Raw genomic sequence first — 21,543 nt, 5'->3', positions numbered from 1 at the left:
CAGTCAGTGTAGCTCAGGGGTGTGGCGAGCATGGATGGAGTAGTCTACAGGAGGAAAAGAACAGACACTGGGACAGCTCAGACAATGGCTTTGGCCTGCCTTTGCTATTTTGAGAGGCTTCCTCCACCTTTAGCCTCGCCCCAAATTTCACCCACCCGTCTCCACTCAGCTCTATCTCCTCGGTCTCGTGCTTGCAGGAGTCCAATTTGGATGAGAGGGTGAGTCATATAGTGTGCTGGACTGCATTGAAACAGCTTCCTGGATGCTGTTTCTGTCTCCCCGACCTGCTGCCATCTGAACAATGGGATGAAGAATGGCCAGTCGGGGTTTTGTTGGGTCAGGAGTAAATTCAGATTTGCTTTTAGACAAATATTTTATTTCCTAAGTAGAATGTATTACCAACACTGGTGCATGTATATGATACAGTGTTCATTTTCTCCTTGTTGTATATGAATGTATGGACCCACCCTTCTGCTTGGTGCTGAAAAGTATCCAGTATGATCTACAGCGCACACACCGACTGAGCAGTAACAGCGCCCTCAGCACAGGAAGCCCAGCCTTCCGATGACAGGAAGCAGCCCTCGCCATGGAGACAGCAGTCTGAGCTGATGTCCTGCAGGTCAAACACAAGCACACACGCAATTTAATGCCATCTATGGAAGAGGTAGTGACTTAGAAATCTATGGGGTGCAAAAGAATGAGAAAAGAACTGATGCACAAAGCCCTTCCATGTTTACACAGACCATAACCTTTGACCACTGGAGAGTACGCACACACACACACACACACACACACACACACACACACACACACATACTTTCACTCAACCCTGTGGTCAACACAGCTCTTTAAATAGATAGAAAGTACAAAGCCTCTGTCTGTCTCTGAGGAGGTGATGACCCAATATCTATCCCCTCCTGTCTCATTGTCTTCTGAGCTTTCCTGTTAATCTCCACTTATTTTCATAACATTTTAAACCGACTGAGGCTGCAGCAGGATGCTGAACAGTTTAGAAGATGCATCCATCTGCATCTGTATCACCAAAGTGGCAGCTAGACAATAGAGCTGTGTATGTGTTCCCTTTCAAGGTAATGTTATATTAATGTTATAGTATGATATGATATTAGTACACCATATCATACCATACTGTAGTGTATCATACTGCGCCTTATTATAGTACACAATAAAATACTAAATCATAGTGCACCATACCAAACTATACCAGAGTACACCATAAGATACAATAGTACACCATATCATACTATACCATAGCACACCATAACATAGAATACAATAGTGCAACATATCATACTATACTACAGTGCACCGTTACATACAATATGATATTACAACATATACTAGAATACAGCATTACATTGAGTACAATAGTCCACCACACCATGCCATACCATACCATTGAGCACCATACCATGTCACAAAATAGTATACCTACCATACCAGACTATATGGACCCCATGGAGCAATACAGATGTGTGTGACAGATATAGGAAAAACACTGACTTATCTGGCTGTGTTGCTGACAGAGCAAAGTCAATGAATAAATGCACAAGACCTAAATGGTCATTAAACTCAACAACACACACGTTTTGTTGGTTTCACTATTTCCAAAGATTAGTGGTGCTCCGGTGTAAAATGACGATGTTGGCAGCATAAATAACACTAGCAGATTTCATCCCATTCTGGCCAAAATTTATGAAGCTCTTGCTCTGGACCAATATTTTGGGCAGCAGGCCGACCAGCTGACTGCATTGCAACACCACCCTGATCCTGCTACTGCCAGAGCAAACAAATCAAATTCTACACAGGTTTACAGTCACGTTCTCTGGTTTTAAGACGTGACATTAAAGCTCAGTATGAAGCATAGAGTAAATTAGGGCATGAATATTACAGATTATTGTTCTTGTCACTGGATATAAATACATGTTGCCCCTCTGTGAGGTAACGGCTCTCTGCTAATGGATTGTATATCTGTGCACTCATACATACAGTATGATACCTAACCATTCATGCCTCCTATGAACAGCTCCATGTTCAGTGTGTGGGTGTGTGTCCATCTGTATTATAGTAACCTTAGTCTGGTGTTCATTCATCCACACTACAGGGCGTTCACACATAGTTTCCTCCAGCATGTTTACAGTTTTCTCCATGCTGGCCCGAACCTTACACACTCTTTCCTCACACTACCTCCAAATCAAAACATTTACCTCTGTCTCCTCCTCCCCTCCCTCCCTCTCCGTCACTGCATCCTCCCCTTCCACCTTTATGCAGCACTTGTACATAAACAGCTGCCCCGTCAATAATGACGTCTGTGCTGTTCTTTGGGTGTTAGAGGGGTGTTTTGAGTCCTATGCGACATGACAACAGGTAGCTGTACGGACAAGTTAATAATCCATGGGGTGTCCAGGATGCTAGGCCGTGATGTGGATACACGTGTACTCTCACATCGACCTGAACAGCCTTATAAATATACACAAACTGGCAGCCAAACACGTACATTTATTTAGAGGTCGAATCAATCCAGCAAGACCTTACTTGACGAGCTCACATGGTGAAACAGGATAACAAAAGTATTTTACAGTTAATTACACAAACAACTGGTTCAAAGTTTTTGCTATTGCACAAGCCAGCCAATCAGAATTGACAGGTAAGAGGGAGTCTGAGGTCAGTCTGAGGGAATAAGGTCAACTGGTTGAGGATCCTTGTGTGAAAAACATGTTTAATGCTGTGTCAGTGTTGCTGAATGTGCTTTGGAAAACAAAAGCACTGGTTAAGCATGTGATGTTACAAGTTGCATCAGATCAGTCTTTGGAAGAAAAAATCACGTGACGTGTGTTTATATTTCTTATTCTCATGCTTAGACATGGTTTGTTTATGTTCTTTTGATTCATGCTAGTCTGCATGGAGTTTAAGGTGCTTTTGCCTGCAATCACATGTGAAACAATACATTATTTTTATAGATCGCTAACGTTTTAGATTAATTCGCTTTACACAGAAAAAAAAACAAGGAATTCGACCTTTTCTTTCTCTTCTCATTCTTTTCTACACATCTCACCGTCATGCACACCAGCACCAAGAACGAAATGAGAACCACAACAGTCAGACACAGCCGGCTTTGTTCATCTTGACCTCCCACAGGAAAGATGAGCACAGAATGAGTACACTGCACCAAACCTCAGAGGCAGGAGACCGTGTTTAAACTGATTACACTCTGCAATATGGAAATGTTGGATGGGAATAGGGACTGCACAGTATCGCCACTGCTGATTTTCTGCTGCTAATGTGACTTAACTGGCTATACTGACACATTCTGTGTGTGCTGCGAGCTACTGATACCCTACGTCAAACATTCATGCAGCATAATAAACCAGTGCATCAACAAGACTTAAAGCCCCTGAAAACTTGGTTTTGAATCACAAGTATTTCTCTACAACATTAAATATTCATTACAGAATAAGAAACAATCTAAGTTAAAGTTAGATAAAACAACTCTGAAGGGAAGCTCTGATTGGTACACACAAATACGTGACATCGCCTTTTTTCCATCTGAGCCCCGCCCTCTTCGAAAGGGAAAGAAAAGCAAGAACAAAAACATAAAATCAAAAATCTCTGAGACTTTCTTGAGAAAGTTTTCAGGGCCTTTAAATATTCATTAAACTCAATATTGTACAAAACGCATAATATATTGACAGTTGTGATACTCTGAAAGCCTTTACTGAGGCTTAAACATAATGTTATGTAATTATAGTAGCATGACGCCATCAATACTGAAGGTAGAGGTCTTGCTATGGACCAGTGTTTTGGTCATCATCCTCACCCTGCAGTAAAATGACACACAGGTTTCATTTCCCCGGCTTTGAAACTACCATGTGAAACCTCACTATGAGGGATGCCGCTAATACCATAGGTATAATGCGGCATATATCATATCGAAGCCCTGCAGCTCCTCTGAACAGCAGAGAGAAGCTAATCCAATAGAAACCAATCGAATTCCTATTAGTGATACCACTTAATAGATGCTGGCTTCCTGTTGGCTTGTTGGCCCCATAGCAACCATTCTGAATGTGACAAAACTAATTCTTGACTCGATTGATTTCAGTCGGGAACCAGTGAAAAAAAAAAAAACCTGATGTTGACTCACATCCATTACTCGTCCTCTTTTGCTTTCTTTATTACTCTTTTCTCAGAAGCGCTCAGGTCTTCAGCTCTCTCTTCTCCCTGCCTGCCTTCCTCTTCCTCCCCTCATCTCCCCAGCTGGCCTCGTTGTATCCTGAGCACAGCATCCCAGTGGGCCACTAGATGGCTGGCCTATGGGTGTTCTGAGGCCCCGCTGCGCATCCACACAGCCCTCTTTCTTTTTGTGTGTCTCTCCCAGATCGTCTCTCTGTTTCTCTTTATTTAATCCCACAGTTGGTTTCAGTGGCACGACTGACAGCACCCTAGGACAAGTGCTCTGCTTCCTTTTCAAGCACTCCTCAAACAGAGGGTTACGCAACACATGCACATGCACACACACACACACACACACACACACACACGCACACACACGCGCATGCACAGGCGACCAACACACACACACTGTAATACTTCATGCCAAATCAGAGCTGAGAGGAGAGGAGAGGAAATCAAGTCTGTTATTATAAAACATATGAATAAGGTCTGCCAGATAATCATTAAAATAAATAAAGTGTTTTGCCAAATATAAGACTCCATAGACCAGAGATTCCCGACCTCTTTTTGCTTTTTATCCCCTCATTTCATTTCAGTAATTTTAGAGACATGACGGTTTTGTGTTGCCCAGACACAACACTGCTCAGACCTGTGTCTATCATGCATCTCCAAGGTGTCCAGCTGGTCTGCAACTGAAAATAGTCCTCCAACTTCTTCACTATTTAGTCCCGTTTGAGTGACATTTGCTAAAAACCACAATGCCCAGCTGTTTCAGGAAATTATTTAGCCTTTTTAAATATGAAACTACATATTTGTTATAATTTTTTTTAAGTTTAATTTTTCAGTAGGAATCAAGGGGCTTAGTGCTTTGGTCTTTTCAAGGGATATTATCGCCAACTTTATTGTTAATAAAGTACTTTATGCCAATACAATACACTTCATGCTATTTTACACTATCTATTAAGTGGTTTTTCAGTTATAATTTAAAGGAAAATTAGTGACTTAACAGGCTAAATAAGTAAATTATAATGTAGTTTAGTTGCACCATCAGTCTGTCAAGTTTCACCATCTGCTTGTGAAGAGCTGGTAGATGGCACAGTGAGAGAAGGAATTCAGCTACAAGCAAAGATGAGATCACCACACAAAAAGAGATCAAAAGCACAAATGTGTCCAAGAGAGGAGAAAATATGAAAACTGAACTATCCCCTTACAAAGTCCCAACAGAGTTCTGCATTCACAGTTCAATACACCACTGCTGTCAGGGGTTTACCATATTTCCTCTGATTAGGAAACTGGTGGGACGCTTTACGCAAAAGGAAAACCAGCTTTGATCATATCAGAAGTTACATTCCAGCCCAAGAGCACGGGACACGGAACAGACTCATTGTCCGCCCACAAAGCAGTCACATTTACGACGGCACGCAGCTAATTAGTGAAATTAAATCAAATCATTTTATTTCCCCCTGGGAGCGGTTTGTCGCAGATTGTGCTCGACTGTGTGTGTGTGTGTGTGTGTGTGTGTGTGTGTGTGTGTAATAACATGTTTAATGGACAAGACCAACACAGCAGAAGAATCCCAGGAAAGCGTTCTCTTCACAATGACTCAGGAAATGCACTGAGACAAAAGGCCCTATTGTCACGAAAAGCTTTATGGAGGCAGCGAGGTGTGTGTGTGTGTGTGTGTGTGTGTGTGTGTGTGAGGGGTCAATGCACTTTGAAAATAATAGGCTTAAACTGAATCTCAGTGAAGCTCAGCTGAATTGGCCTTGCGCTAATTTGATGGGTAAATATTAAGTATGTTATGAAATGATGCAGCATATTTTAGGTCATGGAGCAGATACACTATTAGATGCATAAAAAAATGAAACTGATGCACAGACAAAAAATGCAGCTTGGATAATTAAAAACTTCAAGTTACACAGTGAAGTCCTACGTGTTGATTTGTGACAGTTTATCAATATCGTCAGACTGAATCCAGGCTGTACTGTCGGTCATGGACAGGAAGCAAATGTAAACAGACGGAAAGGTCACATGGCGCCTTTGTCGTCATGTGCCAGGAAGGGTCAGCCGCTCTTTGTGTAGTTATGGATGTTTGATCTTTTGTGGCTGTGTTCCCAGAGGTGGTGTGTCACCACCTAGCCAATAAAATGGCAGGAAAGGGTACAAGCCTCAAAAAGAAAAGATGAGTGGGGCAAAGGGGCGGATGCACAAGCAGAGGTAGGACGAACGACAAGCAGAGGTGGGGGGGAAGACGGGCAGATAACACCTACTGTACCTGAGACAGGCACAGACACAGAGAGCAGATGAGGTGGGATAGACGGAGAACTCTGGACGTGATCTTTAGCACTTAATCACTCATAAGCTGTAACAATCAGCATATAAACAATGAACAAACGATTTGTAACCAGAATGTAATGTAGATTTTTAAGTGTTTATTAATGTATTTGTCAATAAGCATAACTCCTCCTGTGAGGTATGTGTAGCTGGCTTTATAACTGCTATAATAAATATGAAATATGCAGTTTTTATTTTATTTCTAAATATAAACTCCACTGTGAGTCATTCAATATTGAAATTAGATGTCAATAAACATGATTACCGCTGTTTCGTGCAGTTGTTCATTATCTGTTTTTATGCCAGTTATGGAGGCTTCATAGGTGAAGTGCTTTTATATCTACTTACAATGACATTATAGTGTGTTGAAACAACTTATCAAGTGTATATAGTGTTGCTTTTAAATGCTAAATAAGAGGATTAAAATAGATCTACAACTTTTTCCTCTTCTGTCACTTGCTAGCTTGGTGCAGGCATATCTAAATTTAGCTTCCCATGTGTTTCTTTCACTTGTTCCCCCCTCTGTTCACACATACCTTTCCCTTCACACTTTCTCTTTTCTGTCATTTTTCCACTCTCCAAACCCTGTTTAGGTGGGAGGACTCGGAGAAAAAGGCTGTAAACAGAAACATGAGTGAGAGAAAGTTTTTCAGGAAGGAACTGAGGACCAAAACACTGGTTCGTTTATTCCTGTATAAATATATATGCCTATGCCTGTGTCTGTGTGTGTGCATGAACGCTTACCTGGGCGATGGCCTGAGGAATCAGAGGCCAAACTCGACCATCTGGTCCTACAGCCTGGAACTGACCAGTCAGCATAAGCAGTAAACTCTCCCTCTCTCCGTGTCTTTCTTTTCCTCCCCTCTCTCTCCTTCATGCACTCAGACATCCATCCACACGCTGACAGACAGGCCTCGGCTCGGCACGGTCTCAGCGGAGCTCTGATGGCCTTTGTGAGGCAGCCATGCTGGAGGCGACAGGCCCGGCACACTGTTCCACAGTGACATGTTGGCTTCGTTATTTCTGCGTTCAGGGGAGGATTTGGTGTCATCCTCCCCCCTCTGTGTGGAGAATGAAATCAAGCTTTGGGCCTTTTTCTATTCTAAGAGTCTATTGTAGGGAATTTAAATTCATCGGTATGCAGCAGAGAAGCCCAGCTTGTGTGAGGCTAAATGTCTTTCCTGGTCAAGAAATGTCTGCGTGGTGTCTGCTGTCCGGTGTGACATGACAAATATCGATTTGGATCAGAATTGCTAAGTTTGAGAGTTCACTCCTTCCTGCAGTCAGTTCTTAGTAGCACTAAAACTAAAGCCAGGCAAGAATTTTGTAATGTGTGAATAAATTGCCGAGAAAAATCTGTAGCACTGTCCACTCAAAAGCAGCCAATTATGTGAGCATGGAGTAACTGTAGCATCACAAGCTGTAGCATCACTTCCAAAAATGAAGGGATCAAAAGATGAATAAAATCAACTCACTCTTTTTAAAAGTCACTGTGGCTTTGTTTTATTCTTAGATGCATGCATGTGTTTCAGAGGTTGTGGGATTTGGTGCATATGTCCAGGCCTGGTATCTACACCAAACCAAATATTTGCATCCCAAGACCATTAAATGAAATATGATTTAATCTTGCAGCCTGATTTTTTCACTCGTCCAGTGGGTGGAGTGAGTCAACAAACAGAGGGCACTGGGTAAAGCAGTCATTACAGGATCTACACAGATTCCTACTTACCTTGTCAAAGTTTAAACCAATCAAAATCTTCAGAACACCTACAAAAAGGTGTGGAAAAAAAAAACTCATTATCTTTATTAACTTGCAACTCTTGTACCTTGCATCTGTTCACCTTTGAAGATTAAGTGACACCCAGTGATGAGACCTCTGAACCGAATATACTCACCTGAAAGGTCAATTGTCTGCTTCCATTCAAAGTCTTTAATTAAGACTCAATGAAGCCAAGCCAAGCAGTCACCCAGGGCCACGATCCAAGCGTTGAACAGCTTCAGCTGGGTTTGACACAGTGCAAAGACAAGAGATACTGAACATAGAGAAAATGAAAGAGAGCCTAAATGGTATTCTTTCATATTTCGCCATTTTATCTATGACACATTTGCATGGTTCAAAAGGCATTCGGGGGGGTGTTTGGTCCAACTCCTCCACCCTGTTCCTCCGCCATTCATGTGAACCACTTACGCTCAGTTATAAAATTAGCAGAAATGTAGAACAGGTTGCTCCCAACATGTGTCGACATCTATGAAATGCTCTAGGCACTGGATTATATAAAAGACATTCATCATCATGTCGAATCTTGAACATGACTAATCTAGCTCAGGTCGTCCCACACTGAGTGAGCACACACACATAAGCACGAGGTTCCACTCCAGATGAATGATTACCTGCATGACGGCCTACATATAAGTGACAACATGTTCAGCGTTTCATTCCCCGGTGTCAGACGAGAGCTGTTAGGTAACCGAAGGAAGGGCAGCATCAGGTGCGTTGGCCTACAAAGCCGGTGACCTCTCGCTTTGCTGCCAACTGACCTTCAGCTGGAGAGCATCTTTCATGGACAAACACTGGGCATGTTGATGTTGGTGTTGGTGTTGATGTTGATATGACAACCTGAGCAATTCTGACAAACACAACAGCTGGTTGGTCATCAACAACTGTGTTTTCATTTAATTGTCAAGCGAATTTGAAGCAAACTTTTGAAATGCTGTGAAAAAGTTGCCTTGTCCATCTACAAGAGAAAAGTGGAGAGAGGTTCTTTTTTTTCATGCATTTTGGGAATATCCAGGAAGACGCCAACAGCTGAAGCAGCCTCTTCTTCTTCTCTCAGAGCGGAAACTGATCAGCCATGAGTTAAACGTTCCCTGTGTTAGAACTCCTTGGGAGGAGGTGTTTCCATCTCCCATTATGTGCATTAACTTGTTTCGAAAGAGGTCAAAACCACCTCAAGCAAGCATAAAATCTTGTTTTTGCAAAATCAAGGGCATTTTTTTCTTTCAAATTTTGCCTGTTCTATCAACTTTTTCTAATGCAATACTTCAAAATATGCATAAAATACACTGATGACAACACAATCAATGTCTTGCTTAAGGATACGTGAGCAATCTTCTGATTTTAAGAGTGCCTTATACTGCAAATATTCAACAACGTCTCTCAGTTACCACACATTCCCATGGCCACAGACATGCAAACACAGCCACTAATACACTCTACATCTGTATGGACTGGCATATATGTTGTGTGTAAGTAGGTTAGCATATTGACCGTCCTGTCTTGTTGATTTTGTCTGTTTAATGTGTGTCATGTTTGTGCTACATCACATTTTACGATAAAAAAAAGAAAAATCTGCTCTCCTTTTGTAACACCAGTACAACAGGTTCAAAAACAGGTATTTCTCCAGCACCACCCTGCCTGTTCATTGTATTCAGATCCACTGCAGCAACAGTCTTTTTACTATTAGTCAGTGAAGGATTTTCAAAATGCTCCCTGTATCCCTTAAACTCTTTTGTGTCCCTCCTTTTCTGTAATCTTCTCGTATTTCAGACTGCGCTTTATACCAATATACGCCCTCATGTAAACATCTACTATTTCCCTGCTGACCTGCTTTCTCCATGTTGTTTGTTCTTCTGTGGTTGACCCAGTCTTTTGTGTCCTCTTTTGTCTGCATTAGTTACACGATGCTATGCAAACCTGCCTTGTGAAAACAACTTCAGTGTGGTGTCATCCTGTGCCCTAGAAATTCACAAACAGTGGATGGACAGCCTGTGCTCAGAGCAAAGGGCCACGAGAAGGTCTGCACTCCCCTTCCCCCCACATCTCAGATCATTTCACCTGGACCACCAACACCACCTGCACTGCGAAGGAGGCTCACCAACACCGCAGTGCTGGCGCTTGGGTGGTTTTCACTTGCTCCTGCAGGTGCGTGATGAAGAGCATCCTCACCTCTTGCATCAGCGTGTGATATGTTAAGTGCTCTGCTGCAGACAGACAGTCACTGCAGCGAGTGGTAGAGACTGTACAGAAGATCATTGGCAGCAATTCAGCCAACATCAGTGATAGCATTAGGTGCTATTGCTGCTATCATTATTATTATTATCATTATTTTATATTATGTTTTATTATGCTGCGGTTCATATCAGGGTATTGCTGCACGTTGGGCCCACTCGGCCACCTTGTTTATCTTTTAGATCTTACAGTGTTATCCCTATCCTCGCATTCTTCTCACATCGTACTTTACTTACTGATAGAAATTTAATGGTGTTTTCAGAATTAGAATCACAATCAGAATATTTTATCGATCCCCGAGGCAAAATTGGATCAGTTGCAGTTGCTCCCATCGCACAACAGCAGTAACATAGAAAAAGGAAATAGGAAATATCTTCGACTGTAAAACAAAAAGAAATATGTAAACAAATGTACACGATACAACAATATAAATCAACCATAAATAATAAATGAAATATGGAGTATATCTGTTCAACATTCTACATCAAGGCACAAGAATAATAGAATACTAGACCATTACTACAGCTAATACTAATACTTAAATCATACCAGTACTAACAATAATATTTAAATAACATGTATAAAATGTTATTATATTATTATATCCTTATCCTTATTTAACCAGGACAACCCCGGCTACATCACAGCTCAGTTCTGCCTCTTCTGAGCTTCCTGTAGTTGTTTGTGTATTATGAAATTGAGAGAGTGATGCTAACTAGCTCTTCCTAAATGGATGTGGAGAATTCCCAATGGCGAAATACTAAACCGATAATGAGCGGGGAACCACTTCGAGAATGAGGGACTATTTATTGAGGCATGAATGATTGCTACCTGAGGAGCTGCATTCTCTGGCCATATTTAGACAGCAGGAAACACTTGTTTTATCTTCACAGCAGTCTGAATCAAATCTTTTTACCATGTATTTTTCAGATTTTTGCTAAAGCCAAATTCTTCCAGTAAACAGTTTTGTGGTTTTTCACCCCACATCTCCTTCCTCACTTTTTCTGTAACAAAACAAGGCGGCAAGAATGGATTGCCAGTGTTTTAAACGCAATTCCAGATCCAGAACTTTGCACATTGTTATCATAATTACACGACCCGGAGCTCCCTGACATGTGTTTGCACTGTGCTCCATTTTCCACCAGACAAAATCATTATCCCTTTGCTCTTTAATCTCTTTGTCCACAATGGTATAATTTGGCTTGGCATAAGCAGGAGCATCAACCACAAGAGGAAGAGGACTGCTTTACTGTAATTGTTTGTAGTGTGGAAATAAAAAGAGCCAAAGTCCTGCCCTACTTTTCCAAGCAGGAGCCTCCGTTCGATCAGCTTCCCATGAGTCTTTGGCATTCATGGCCAGTCAAACCTGCCAGTGTAGCTGCTGAATGCTTATAAATAATTCTGGCAGTACCTGTGTTGAAGATAACAAAGTGGCCTACTTTCATTACTATGTACAGTAGTAGATGATATCATAGTTGTGTTTCAAATGGAGGAATCCTCTGTCCCATGATGCATTAACACAGTGGAAGTCCATGGAAGAGGACATGCTCCCTCTCTAGATACAAAGAGCTCATTCTAAGATAATGAAAATACAACAATTCTCATTTTCAGGTGATTCTACACTATTGAAAACATACTTAGGAGCTTTATATTCCATTTCTGCCAATCAATATCCCTAAATCTTGCATGTTGGACCTTTAAGTCACAACTGCAAAGCAAAAAGTTCAATAAGTTAATCATTGAAATTGAGGACAATCACCATGTATTACAAACTATACTGGAAGAGCAGACACATGTGAGTTTCAGATGGTGGGGGGCCTGTGGGCGAACAAGTCAGTATCTGTCTGTCCTTGAAATAATAGGCAGCCATATGCATGATGCCAAATGATAGTGTGCCTGTGTTGTGTTGACTGTTTCTTCTGCCTCCCAGTGGATTAACATAAGCAACCTAATGGAAGTTTAAAGGGAATTTTTTAAATGTTTTATGTGGATTTCCAATCAGTGTTGATGGCAAATGTGGTTAGTTGAAGCCATAAATGCCTGTTGACGGACAAAGCTGAGATCTCCTGCTCGTGGAGCCGTGCTGACAGTACCTACAAATCCTAAGATACGTAGCATGCAAGCTTCTGACGCCCATGTTGCCATACAACACCACTTTAGCCTATAGATATTACTATATTGGCCCAAACATAGCATTGGTTGACAACGATACTCACTGAATGGCCATCTGCCCACTGGGCCCTGCTGGTCTTGGTTGTTTTTTCCACTTTATCTTCAGATCCTGAAGAGGGTCACCTCTGTCATATTTTCATGCATAGTTACGCACACACGGACTCTCTTGTGGTTCCTGCTCGCCATATCCTCGTCTCGGCCTCTCCCAGCTGCGTTTCTTCGGCTATACTCTGGCTCGAATAAATACAGCTGTATAGCCAAAAAACATAACAAAATTTCCATGGAAGGAAATATTTAGAGGGATGCATGCACAGCTACAAACTGAAGACAATGCTGATGAAAGGAATGTATTGCAAACCTTCTTGCATATGCCTCTTGTAAGGTCCTTAAAGCTCTGACCGCAGCACTTCACACATTACTTTGTGATTCAGCCACATATCTTTTTCAATGCAAAGCTTATGGGAAAAGTTTTTTGTTTTTGTACCCATTATCCTTGTTTGCACAGGGAACACTATGACCAGATCACAGAATAATGTACAGAGTGCTGAGGTCACAGACAGGTAGGCTTCAACTGGTGATGGTGCATAGCCAAAACAAAAAGAGAAATTAATGATTTATGAGTGTAGCTTTCCATTTCCAGTCAGGGGAGCAGTGAAATTCCACACAGTGGCCCTTTAAAAGCAGTGACTGCAACCAATAAATGACAGGCAAAACACATTTCTTTCTTTCAGAAAAGTAAGAGTATTTGTGAAATACAGGGGAGGATAGCTGTGTCTGACCTGTGCCTCCAGCTTTCGATGTCATTTCCCCTTCTCAGACATGTAAATATTGTATATATACTGCAGCTAACAGGGATTGACATGCAGCAACAAACATTTTGTAGCCAAGGAACTTTCTCTCTCCCTTCCTCCACACATGCACATGGGGTAAACTTGGCTTAGTTTGCTTAACCTGCTTGAACTGCAGCATTTTCTCAGGACTCAGCTTCATCTCGGGGCTTATCTTCCACAACACCCAGGCAGCTCGCTGTGGAAAATTCCCTGAACCCAAAGGTGACAGGAGGCCTTGAGAGACAAGAGCATGCTGAGAGAAGGGGAGGCTGTGTGTGAGGAAAAAGCAAGCTCATTGTGCGAGACACATGGCATTCAAAGAGAGAGAGGAGAGGAAAAAAGAGGAAAAATCAAAGAGAGAAAAAGGCAAATGTCACTGCCAGGATAGAGAAAAGACACAGGAGCCCTGGAAATCACTGAGTAGCCTACTGGTGTTGTCTGTACTGTCCCATATTCTACTTTGTCTCTCATAAGAAAAGATCTTTGTCTTCAATGATTCAGTGACCAAGCCCATTGGCTTCGATTTGAACTCTGATATCAGATGTCATTCTGGATAAGGTTGTGTTAGTTTGAGCAGAGCATGTCAACAAAGGCATAATCTGCAGAATCCGAGACAAAAAGGAAACATAATGAACTCAGGTCAAGTCAGGTTTGGATTTCTCTCACACACACACACAGACACACACATTCACATACCCGTTTCCACGCTGAAAATCAAATGTCCCTGCATGTATATTTATAATTAAAGCACATTAAAAGGCTGGGTTTTGGCCAAGAAAGAGAGAAAACGGCTGTTGGCTGTGACTGTTCTCTCCTCACATACATATCAATGAGCAGGCCCTCTGCAGGAGGCCTATCACATCCCTGCAGCCAGCATGAAAACAGATCCTTTATATATCCTGGCCGGCTAGACATTCCAGTTTCCTCATGGATGCGAAATGGAAGGATGCTCTATTTTCATTTTCTCCCCGTGCCCGATAAGTGAGGTGAAAGTTAAATGCTTGCTTTGGCTGGAGCCACCGGCAGTGTCCTCAAAGTCACGTACAGCGGGGCAAGACCTGCTTCAATGAGCCTTTTCCTTCTCAATGAAACATCCACAAGAGGGGAGATGAAAGATAAATCAAGAAAAAGGGCGGAAATGGAGGAAAATGAAATAATTGCTGACTTACTTTGTTCCTATTTTGTTTGTAAGATTACGACTTGGTGGGTATGTGTGTGCCGGTGCAACAGAACACGTCGCTTCAGACCTCCCAACCTGACTTTTGGGCGGTAACCCATTTCATCACACGCTATGTTCTAGGAAGGCATAAGAGTACGTGTGCGCGTGTGTGTGTGTGTGTGTGCAATCATGCAGCGTGACATAGCACAATGCCCATTCCCTAGCCAAAACACAGAGGGTGGGACACGCACTGGCTCTGTAGTAAATGTCACATACACCTCACCAGAGGACGTGATTTTGCACACTGGCATTATGGATCTTGTGCCGCCTGCACTGGCGGGTGTACCCTCTGTTCCTAAACTGGCACAGGGGCTCAGGTGGAGCACGCTCATCTGCATGCACGGTGAACCGCCGACGTAGGTCTCATCTCATGCTGAATTAAGTCATGATCAGACGTTTGGCAAGGAGAGGAGACATGTTTAATAAGGTGCAAAGAGGGGAGGGGTAGTGTGCTGAGAGGTGCAAGAAAAACTAATCAGGAGAAGATGAAACACACTGCTGAGGATGGTTGTGGTTTGCAGGTATTGATTGTTAGCATGTACGGGATGTCAAATCGGCCTGAAATATCTCAACTACTGTATGGACTGGCATGAAATTTGGTACACTCATGTCCTGCTTAGGATGAAGTGGAATATTTTCATCAAACACCACCATCAGGTCAAAATTTGAATGTGTCTTATACTTTGGTTTTATGACTGAATACCTGCTAAACTAATGATGTCTTCACCAGACTCAGCTGAACTCTTGTGTCTACTGAAAATATCAATTTCACATGTTTTTTTTGTTTTGTTTTTTTTTGCTTGTTTTTGTAGTTTTGTAGTATGTGGAATAGATTTGAATACACATTGACATGCAGACAGATGGTTTATCTATCATTTCGTTGCTTTCTGTGAGCCCTTTTTCCAAGTCAGCAGACGTTGTAGAAAAAAACACGTCTCCAGTCAGTCATCTAGTTGACTCAGCTTGCTGACATGTTGTCCACCGGACGGGACAGTTTGGCATTTATTCACCTTTCTTGCGTCAGCAGGTCAGACATAAAAAACAGCTGTAATGTAAAACAGTTACTTCTGAGTACATACAGTCAGTAAGGTTAGCATGACGTAAAAAAATTCTACAACAGGGCAGACTTTGACCGAGTGCGCAGCCACGACACATGAAAAGTACAACGTGTGCTGATAAAAATGCAACATTTGAGTTCATTTTTAAAATGAAAGCTCATCCGTCTGCATGCCTGTGACGGACCCAGAAACCGACATCTACTGTATCTGTCACTCACACTGTCATACCATCAAGAGTTACCACATTCCACAAACACAAACACAGTGACATAAGTGAGACTTTGTAGCACACATACAAACACATTGAACTACATGTGGCTTTTATGTAAGGTGTTTTAATATGGGACAGCAGGTGTTACAAAACAGTAGAACAAATACCAGTAGAGTCATTAAGTTTTGCATAAGAGGAACTACATTTGGTTTTCGGCTTTGGTTCGCCTGAGGCACATGCTGTACCAAGTCTCTTTGTGTTTATCTGCTTCAGGAGACACCTTTTCACTTTTCTATAAGTGTTATTATGAGTGCTTGTATTCCTCCTTTTAAGAATGGCTTCCTGAAATGTCATGTGGGGCATTCACACTTTTGAAGGCATTAAGCTGCTTATCCCTGCTTCATAAATTGGACTCTTGACTTCTTTCCTTGAAAGGGGCAATGAATAAGCTTTTGTCTTATCTGGGTTTACTTTGTCTGGGACTTTATTTTTTTTGGTCAAATTTTAAGCCCTCATAAACACGACTCAGTGCATGTCAGATGCCCAGCAGCAGAGGATGGTGGTAACAGAGATTCAGATTCATTCAAAGAATGGATGAAAAAGGTATGATAGCGTTTTGCATTTTGATGCATTTCCTGCTCACTACACATTTCTATTGGATCTCTGCTATTTTATTCATCTGTATTGTTCCATGTGACTTCCTCTGACTTAATTACAGGCTCCAGTAATCAGCAGATATTTGTTGTGAATTCCGAGGAGCTCCTTGCAAAAGCTGATGAATGTCAAGACTGACGCTAAAACTTTCTCTAAAAAGCCAACCAAGCGACTGCTGCCACCTTCCTCTCCTCCCTTTAGTGTTTGATCGAGACGCTCTTCACCTCAGTGAAGAAGTGGTAGGAATCCTTCCCTCCTTCCCTCCCCACACCTGAGTTCTTCATCCCCCCAAAGGGCAGGTTCAGATCTCTCACCATCCAGCAGTTGGTCCACACCAGGCCTGCCTGTAACCGCTTGGCCATCCGGTGAACCCTCCCCACGTCCCGGGACCACACCGTAGCAGCCAGACCGTAGCGCACGCCGTTCCCCCTGGAAACAGCCTCATCCTCTGTGTCGAAGGGGCTGACGCAGGTGACGGGACCAAAGATCTCTTCCTGCATGACGCGGGAGCTGTCAGGTATGCCTGAGATGACGGTGGGCGGCATAAAGTAGCCTTTGGTGTTGCGCTCAGGGAGGACCAGCTGGTCAACCCCTTCACCACAGTGGATGATGCCGCCTTCAGATTTGGCGAGTGCGACGAAGCTTTGAACCTGAGGATGAAGTCAAAGAGGGATTTTGACTTAAAGAAGTGAAAACAGCTCGTCTTATCAAACGCGGGACTGTTCCTTCACAGGATTTGACACTTTATTTCATCACCTTCTGCAGGTGCTCTTTGCTGATGAGCGCTCCGTTGTTGTTACTGGGGTCAGAGGGCGCGCCTGTCTTCCATTTCTTAGCTGCAGCCACAAACTTTTCCAGGAACTCAGAGTAAATGCTCCTCTCTACATAAATCCTACTGGTGCACAAGCAGATTTCTCCCTGAGAAGGAAGGAAGGAAGAAGGAAGTAAGGAAGGAAGGAAGGGGGAAGACAGAGGATTTTGACTGAAGCACCGATTATCCAGGACGTTGTTTTCGTTCCACTACCTATGACAGAACATGGGCTGTGATCTCCCCCATGTGGACAAATCATGCCACTGCATCCCCATCAGGTCTGGCTTTCCTGCCAGCCTTCATAATAATCCCCACAAGGGCATGTAAGATACATACAACATAATGCCAACAATAGTGAAAGTAAATAGAGCCTCAAAACACTCACTAACACTCTTTTCTTACCTGATTGGAGAAGCTGGAGCGAACCGTGGTCTCGATGCACTGGTCCAGGTCTGCATCAGCAAAAATAAGGGCAGGGTTTTTACCTCCCAGCTCCAGTGAGAGCTTCTTACAGTAGGGGGCGCTCTGCTCTGTGATGAGCCGGGCAGTTGTCGTGGAGCCAGTGAAGGAGATCAATGGGACTTCAGGATGGCCGACGAGTGCGCTGCCTGCTCTCGGGCCAGTGCCAAGTATGATGTTGACTACTCCTGGAGGAACACCTGCAGAGATAGACAGGTTTATGTATCTGTGTGTGTATGTGGATTGCTATTGCATTGTGGCTGCTGTAGTCCTACCAGCCTCCTGCATCATCTTGCAAAACATCCAGGCAGTCACGGAGGTCATCTCACTGGGTTTTGCCACCACTGTGTTGCCTGCAGCGATGGCAGGCGCAATCTTCCAGGTCAGCAGGTACAGAGGGAGATTCCAGGGGCTGATCAGACCAGCTACAAACACAACAAAACAATTTAAAAACACAGGAAGCACAGATGTAACAGTTTAGAGATTTTAGTGCAAACACACTGAGCTCTCACCCACTCCCACAGGGCAGCGGATGGTGTAGTTCAAGCATCCCATGTGGTCCAACTGACTGCATTCGTTGGTGTGGTGGCGAATCGATGATGCAAAGAAGCGGAAGTTGTGCGCCGATCGGGGAATGTCCACAGTCCGTGCAAATGTTACAGTTTTACCTGCAATGTTACACCAAAGATAGTGATGAAGAGGTTGACACAGCACTGACCCATGTGTTTTATTTGGACATAGAGTTCGAAAGTGTTTTCATTTTGAGTTTAATGACCCTCTGTCCTCTGGCACTTTTTTTTTTATTCCCTGCTACTGGTACAAGCCAAAAAATATCAGAACCATCAGTATCAAACGCAAGTCTGAACATCACAGTTTAGTTTATCATAAAGCTGTCACTCATGATAAATATTTCATAGTCCTGACCAAATAATTGTAATGACATGTTTGCAGCAGTAGTCAATTAATCAATTAGTCCAGCAAAAGAAAGTCATTCTGCAACTACTTTTGTAACAGATTCATTGGTTAAGTAAACCTTCACGACAGAAAGATTTTATTATTGCAGCTTCTCAAATGCAGAGGTGCTTTTCACTGTCTTTGATTATAGTTCAACATGACATTTGATGACATCAGCCTGGGATTAATGGTTTGCAAATCAATCTTTTGTCACAGCCCTGAATATGTTATCAATTACTACTGCACTTAACTAGAAACTGAATTGAAATGGGAGGACTGTTTGTCTCCAAAGGATAATCATGTGTGTGGGTAGTGATACAAAACAAAATCTGACCCAGTGATCCGGTGCTGCTAACTACCTGTCTGATAACTTGCCTGTTAACCTGACCAGCTCTTGGGTTGATGCAACATGTGTTTAAACAGGAGAACACACCTTGGTCTCTGGACTCAGCTTGGGCTAACTCCTCCAGGTGGGCATCGATCACGTCGGCCAGCTTGTTGAGGACCTGCGCTCGCTGCTCCGGGCTGCGCTCAGACCACCCAGGGAAGGCTTCTTTAGCTGCTGCCACCGCCGCCTCCACCTGCAGCCAGTAAAACACGGAGAGTTCATGATATTGCTCTGTGTGACAGGATCAGTGGTTCCCAACTTGAGGGGAAGTTAAATGTTTCCATTATATAAAATGACGTCCTTTCTTTTTTTTAAAGTTTTCTTATGAAATACTGGATCCCTTCACCTCTCCAGGCTCAAAAACATCCTTAAAATCAAAACTTTCTGGAAGGGGGAAAAAAAAAAAAAAAATCACTCACTTGTTGAACTCACATTTCATGTACACAGAAGCCACAACTTGTGCACACAGCTGCAGAAGTACATTGTGCATACTGGGAAGGTCTGTGTGTACATTTAGATAATGGCTGAAAACTTCAATTTCACAAAATATTAAAAGAACAGTGAGAATTATTAGGCCTAGGTGACCAGTTTCGCCATTGTTAAATACAAAATACTGGTTTATTGACAGGTGGTGTGTTTAATGATTACTTGGCTGCTGACTGTGTAAAGAGCAAAGGTGCTTCCATCTGACCTCCAACTCTCTGAAACAGTGCAAGGATATCATGCAAACAAGACCTGGTATAAATACAAAAAGAAGATTATAATAAAATGTCATCCAGCATAAAATCCCTGCAATAACTGCTACCTTTATAACATTTAGGAGACTGACTTGATATGATGAGTCATACTACGTAAGGTTTCAAGTATTGCAACATATGCCACGTACAGGTCAAATGCACTGATAAAGAGGAACACTGCAGCCACCAATAGACCTCATACAGCCCTACAAATATTTCTTAAAATTTGTGCAACACTTGTGTGAAAACCTCAACAAAATCTCAACACTGAAGCTTTAGAAACACATTGCTGCTGGACTTTTGCAGCAAAGGGAAGCACTTTGTGCATACACTCTCAGTACGATTTAGGCTTCTGCAGAGAAACTACCAAATGCATGATGCAGTAGAATAAAAATACAGTAATACTGGATGTCCCACCTCCTCTTTCCCACTGTCAGGCACTTTGCAGTACACCTCTCCAGTGGACGGGTCATAGGAGTCGATGTGACTGCGACAAGGGACGAACTTCCCTCCGATGAAGTTCTCCAGAACCAAGTGTGAGCCCTGCTCCGAGGTCTTCGACATGGCTGTCAACCGGTGCTACCAAACTAATACAACAGACTGAGAAACTGACAGCAGACTGCGGCGGGCAACGTCAGAGAGAGAGAAGTTAACTTTGCCCTGACTGACCCTCCTACTTTCACAGCGAGCTCGCCTGTCACGTTTCACAATAAAACAGTGTGCTGTGGGGGGGCTAATCATTGTCCCAGGCCACAGCACTGGTCTGTAATCAAAGGTTTCATAGTTAATGACAAGTGCTTATTAAAAAAGATCAATTCAACTTTTCAAAGCAGGTACATTAATTAATTCTAGGTTTCATTTTTGCCACCATTATACCCTTCTGTGCAGTAGATGCATGAGAATCAGTACAGGTACAGGTATAATAACTTGCTTTGATTGCCGAGAGCCATCTATCATGACAGGGCGAACTCTCATATTTACTAGCCGTGAGATGTGGATGGTATTGTTTTCACTCTGTGAGTCAGAGTATGTGTGTGTCATCATGGCAAAACTCGGTCCTGGAGACACCTAATGTAGCAGGAATTTCCACAGAAGCGGTGTTCACGCCCTCGCCAGGTGTTTGCCATGTTTGCCTGTCAGTAGATACAGTTGCGAAACTTATATAGGCGTGTATTTACGATCAAAATGAATGGAAGTAAGGGGATAGGAAGTAGGGAAGGGGTCACTTTAGACCCATGGCCCACATTGATTTTTGATCACTCTAAGACATCAGATAAAAGCAGAGACTGTCTTGTGTTGGGATCACAAGCTTTGGGTTGGCTCTCCACACTGAACTCAATGCAACGTCCTAACAAGGGTAGCTGTGTAAACTTACGTGTTTGTGTGTGTGTGTGTGTGTGGTTTGACAGCAGAGTAGAGAATTAAAACAGACAATAAAACCTGGAATAAGATCTGGGATTTTTAACAGGAGTAATTAAGTATTGCTGACAAGAACGCTAGTCTATTGCCGGGAAGATGA

At 42.7% G+C, this 21,543-nt stretch overlaps 1 protein-coding gene across 1 annotated transcript; it reads right to left on the bottom strand.

The window, feature by feature from the left end:
- Positions 1-16,126: 16,126 nt before the first annotated feature.
- aldh8a1 (aldehyde dehydrogenase 8 family, member A1) lies at positions 16,127-20,713 on the bottom strand. Its single transcript, XM_076756390.1, has 7 exons — positions 20,442-20,713; positions 19,333-19,480; positions 18,458-18,613; positions 18,221-18,370; positions 17,889-18,145; positions 17,432-17,593; positions 16,127-17,325 (listed from the first exon to the last, which is right to left on the bottom strand). Exons 1-7 carry the CDS (start codon positions 20,586-20,588, stop codon positions 16,873-16,875), a joined length of 1,473 nt encoding a protein of 490 aa, XP_076612505.1. The 5' UTR covers positions 20,589-20,713; the 3' UTR covers positions 16,127-16,872.
- Positions 20,714-21,543: the final 830 nt, after the last annotated feature.

The sequence above is a fragment of the Chaetodon auriga genome, chromosome 18 (genome assembly GCF_051107435.1).
Source record: "Chaetodon auriga isolate fChaAug3 chromosome 18, fChaAug3.hap1, whole genome shotgun sequence".
NCBI lineage: Eukaryota > Metazoa > Chordata > Actinopteri > Chaetodontiformes > Chaetodontidae > Chaetodon > Chaetodon auriga.
This window is presented reverse-complemented; position numbering and strand designations above follow the sequence as displayed.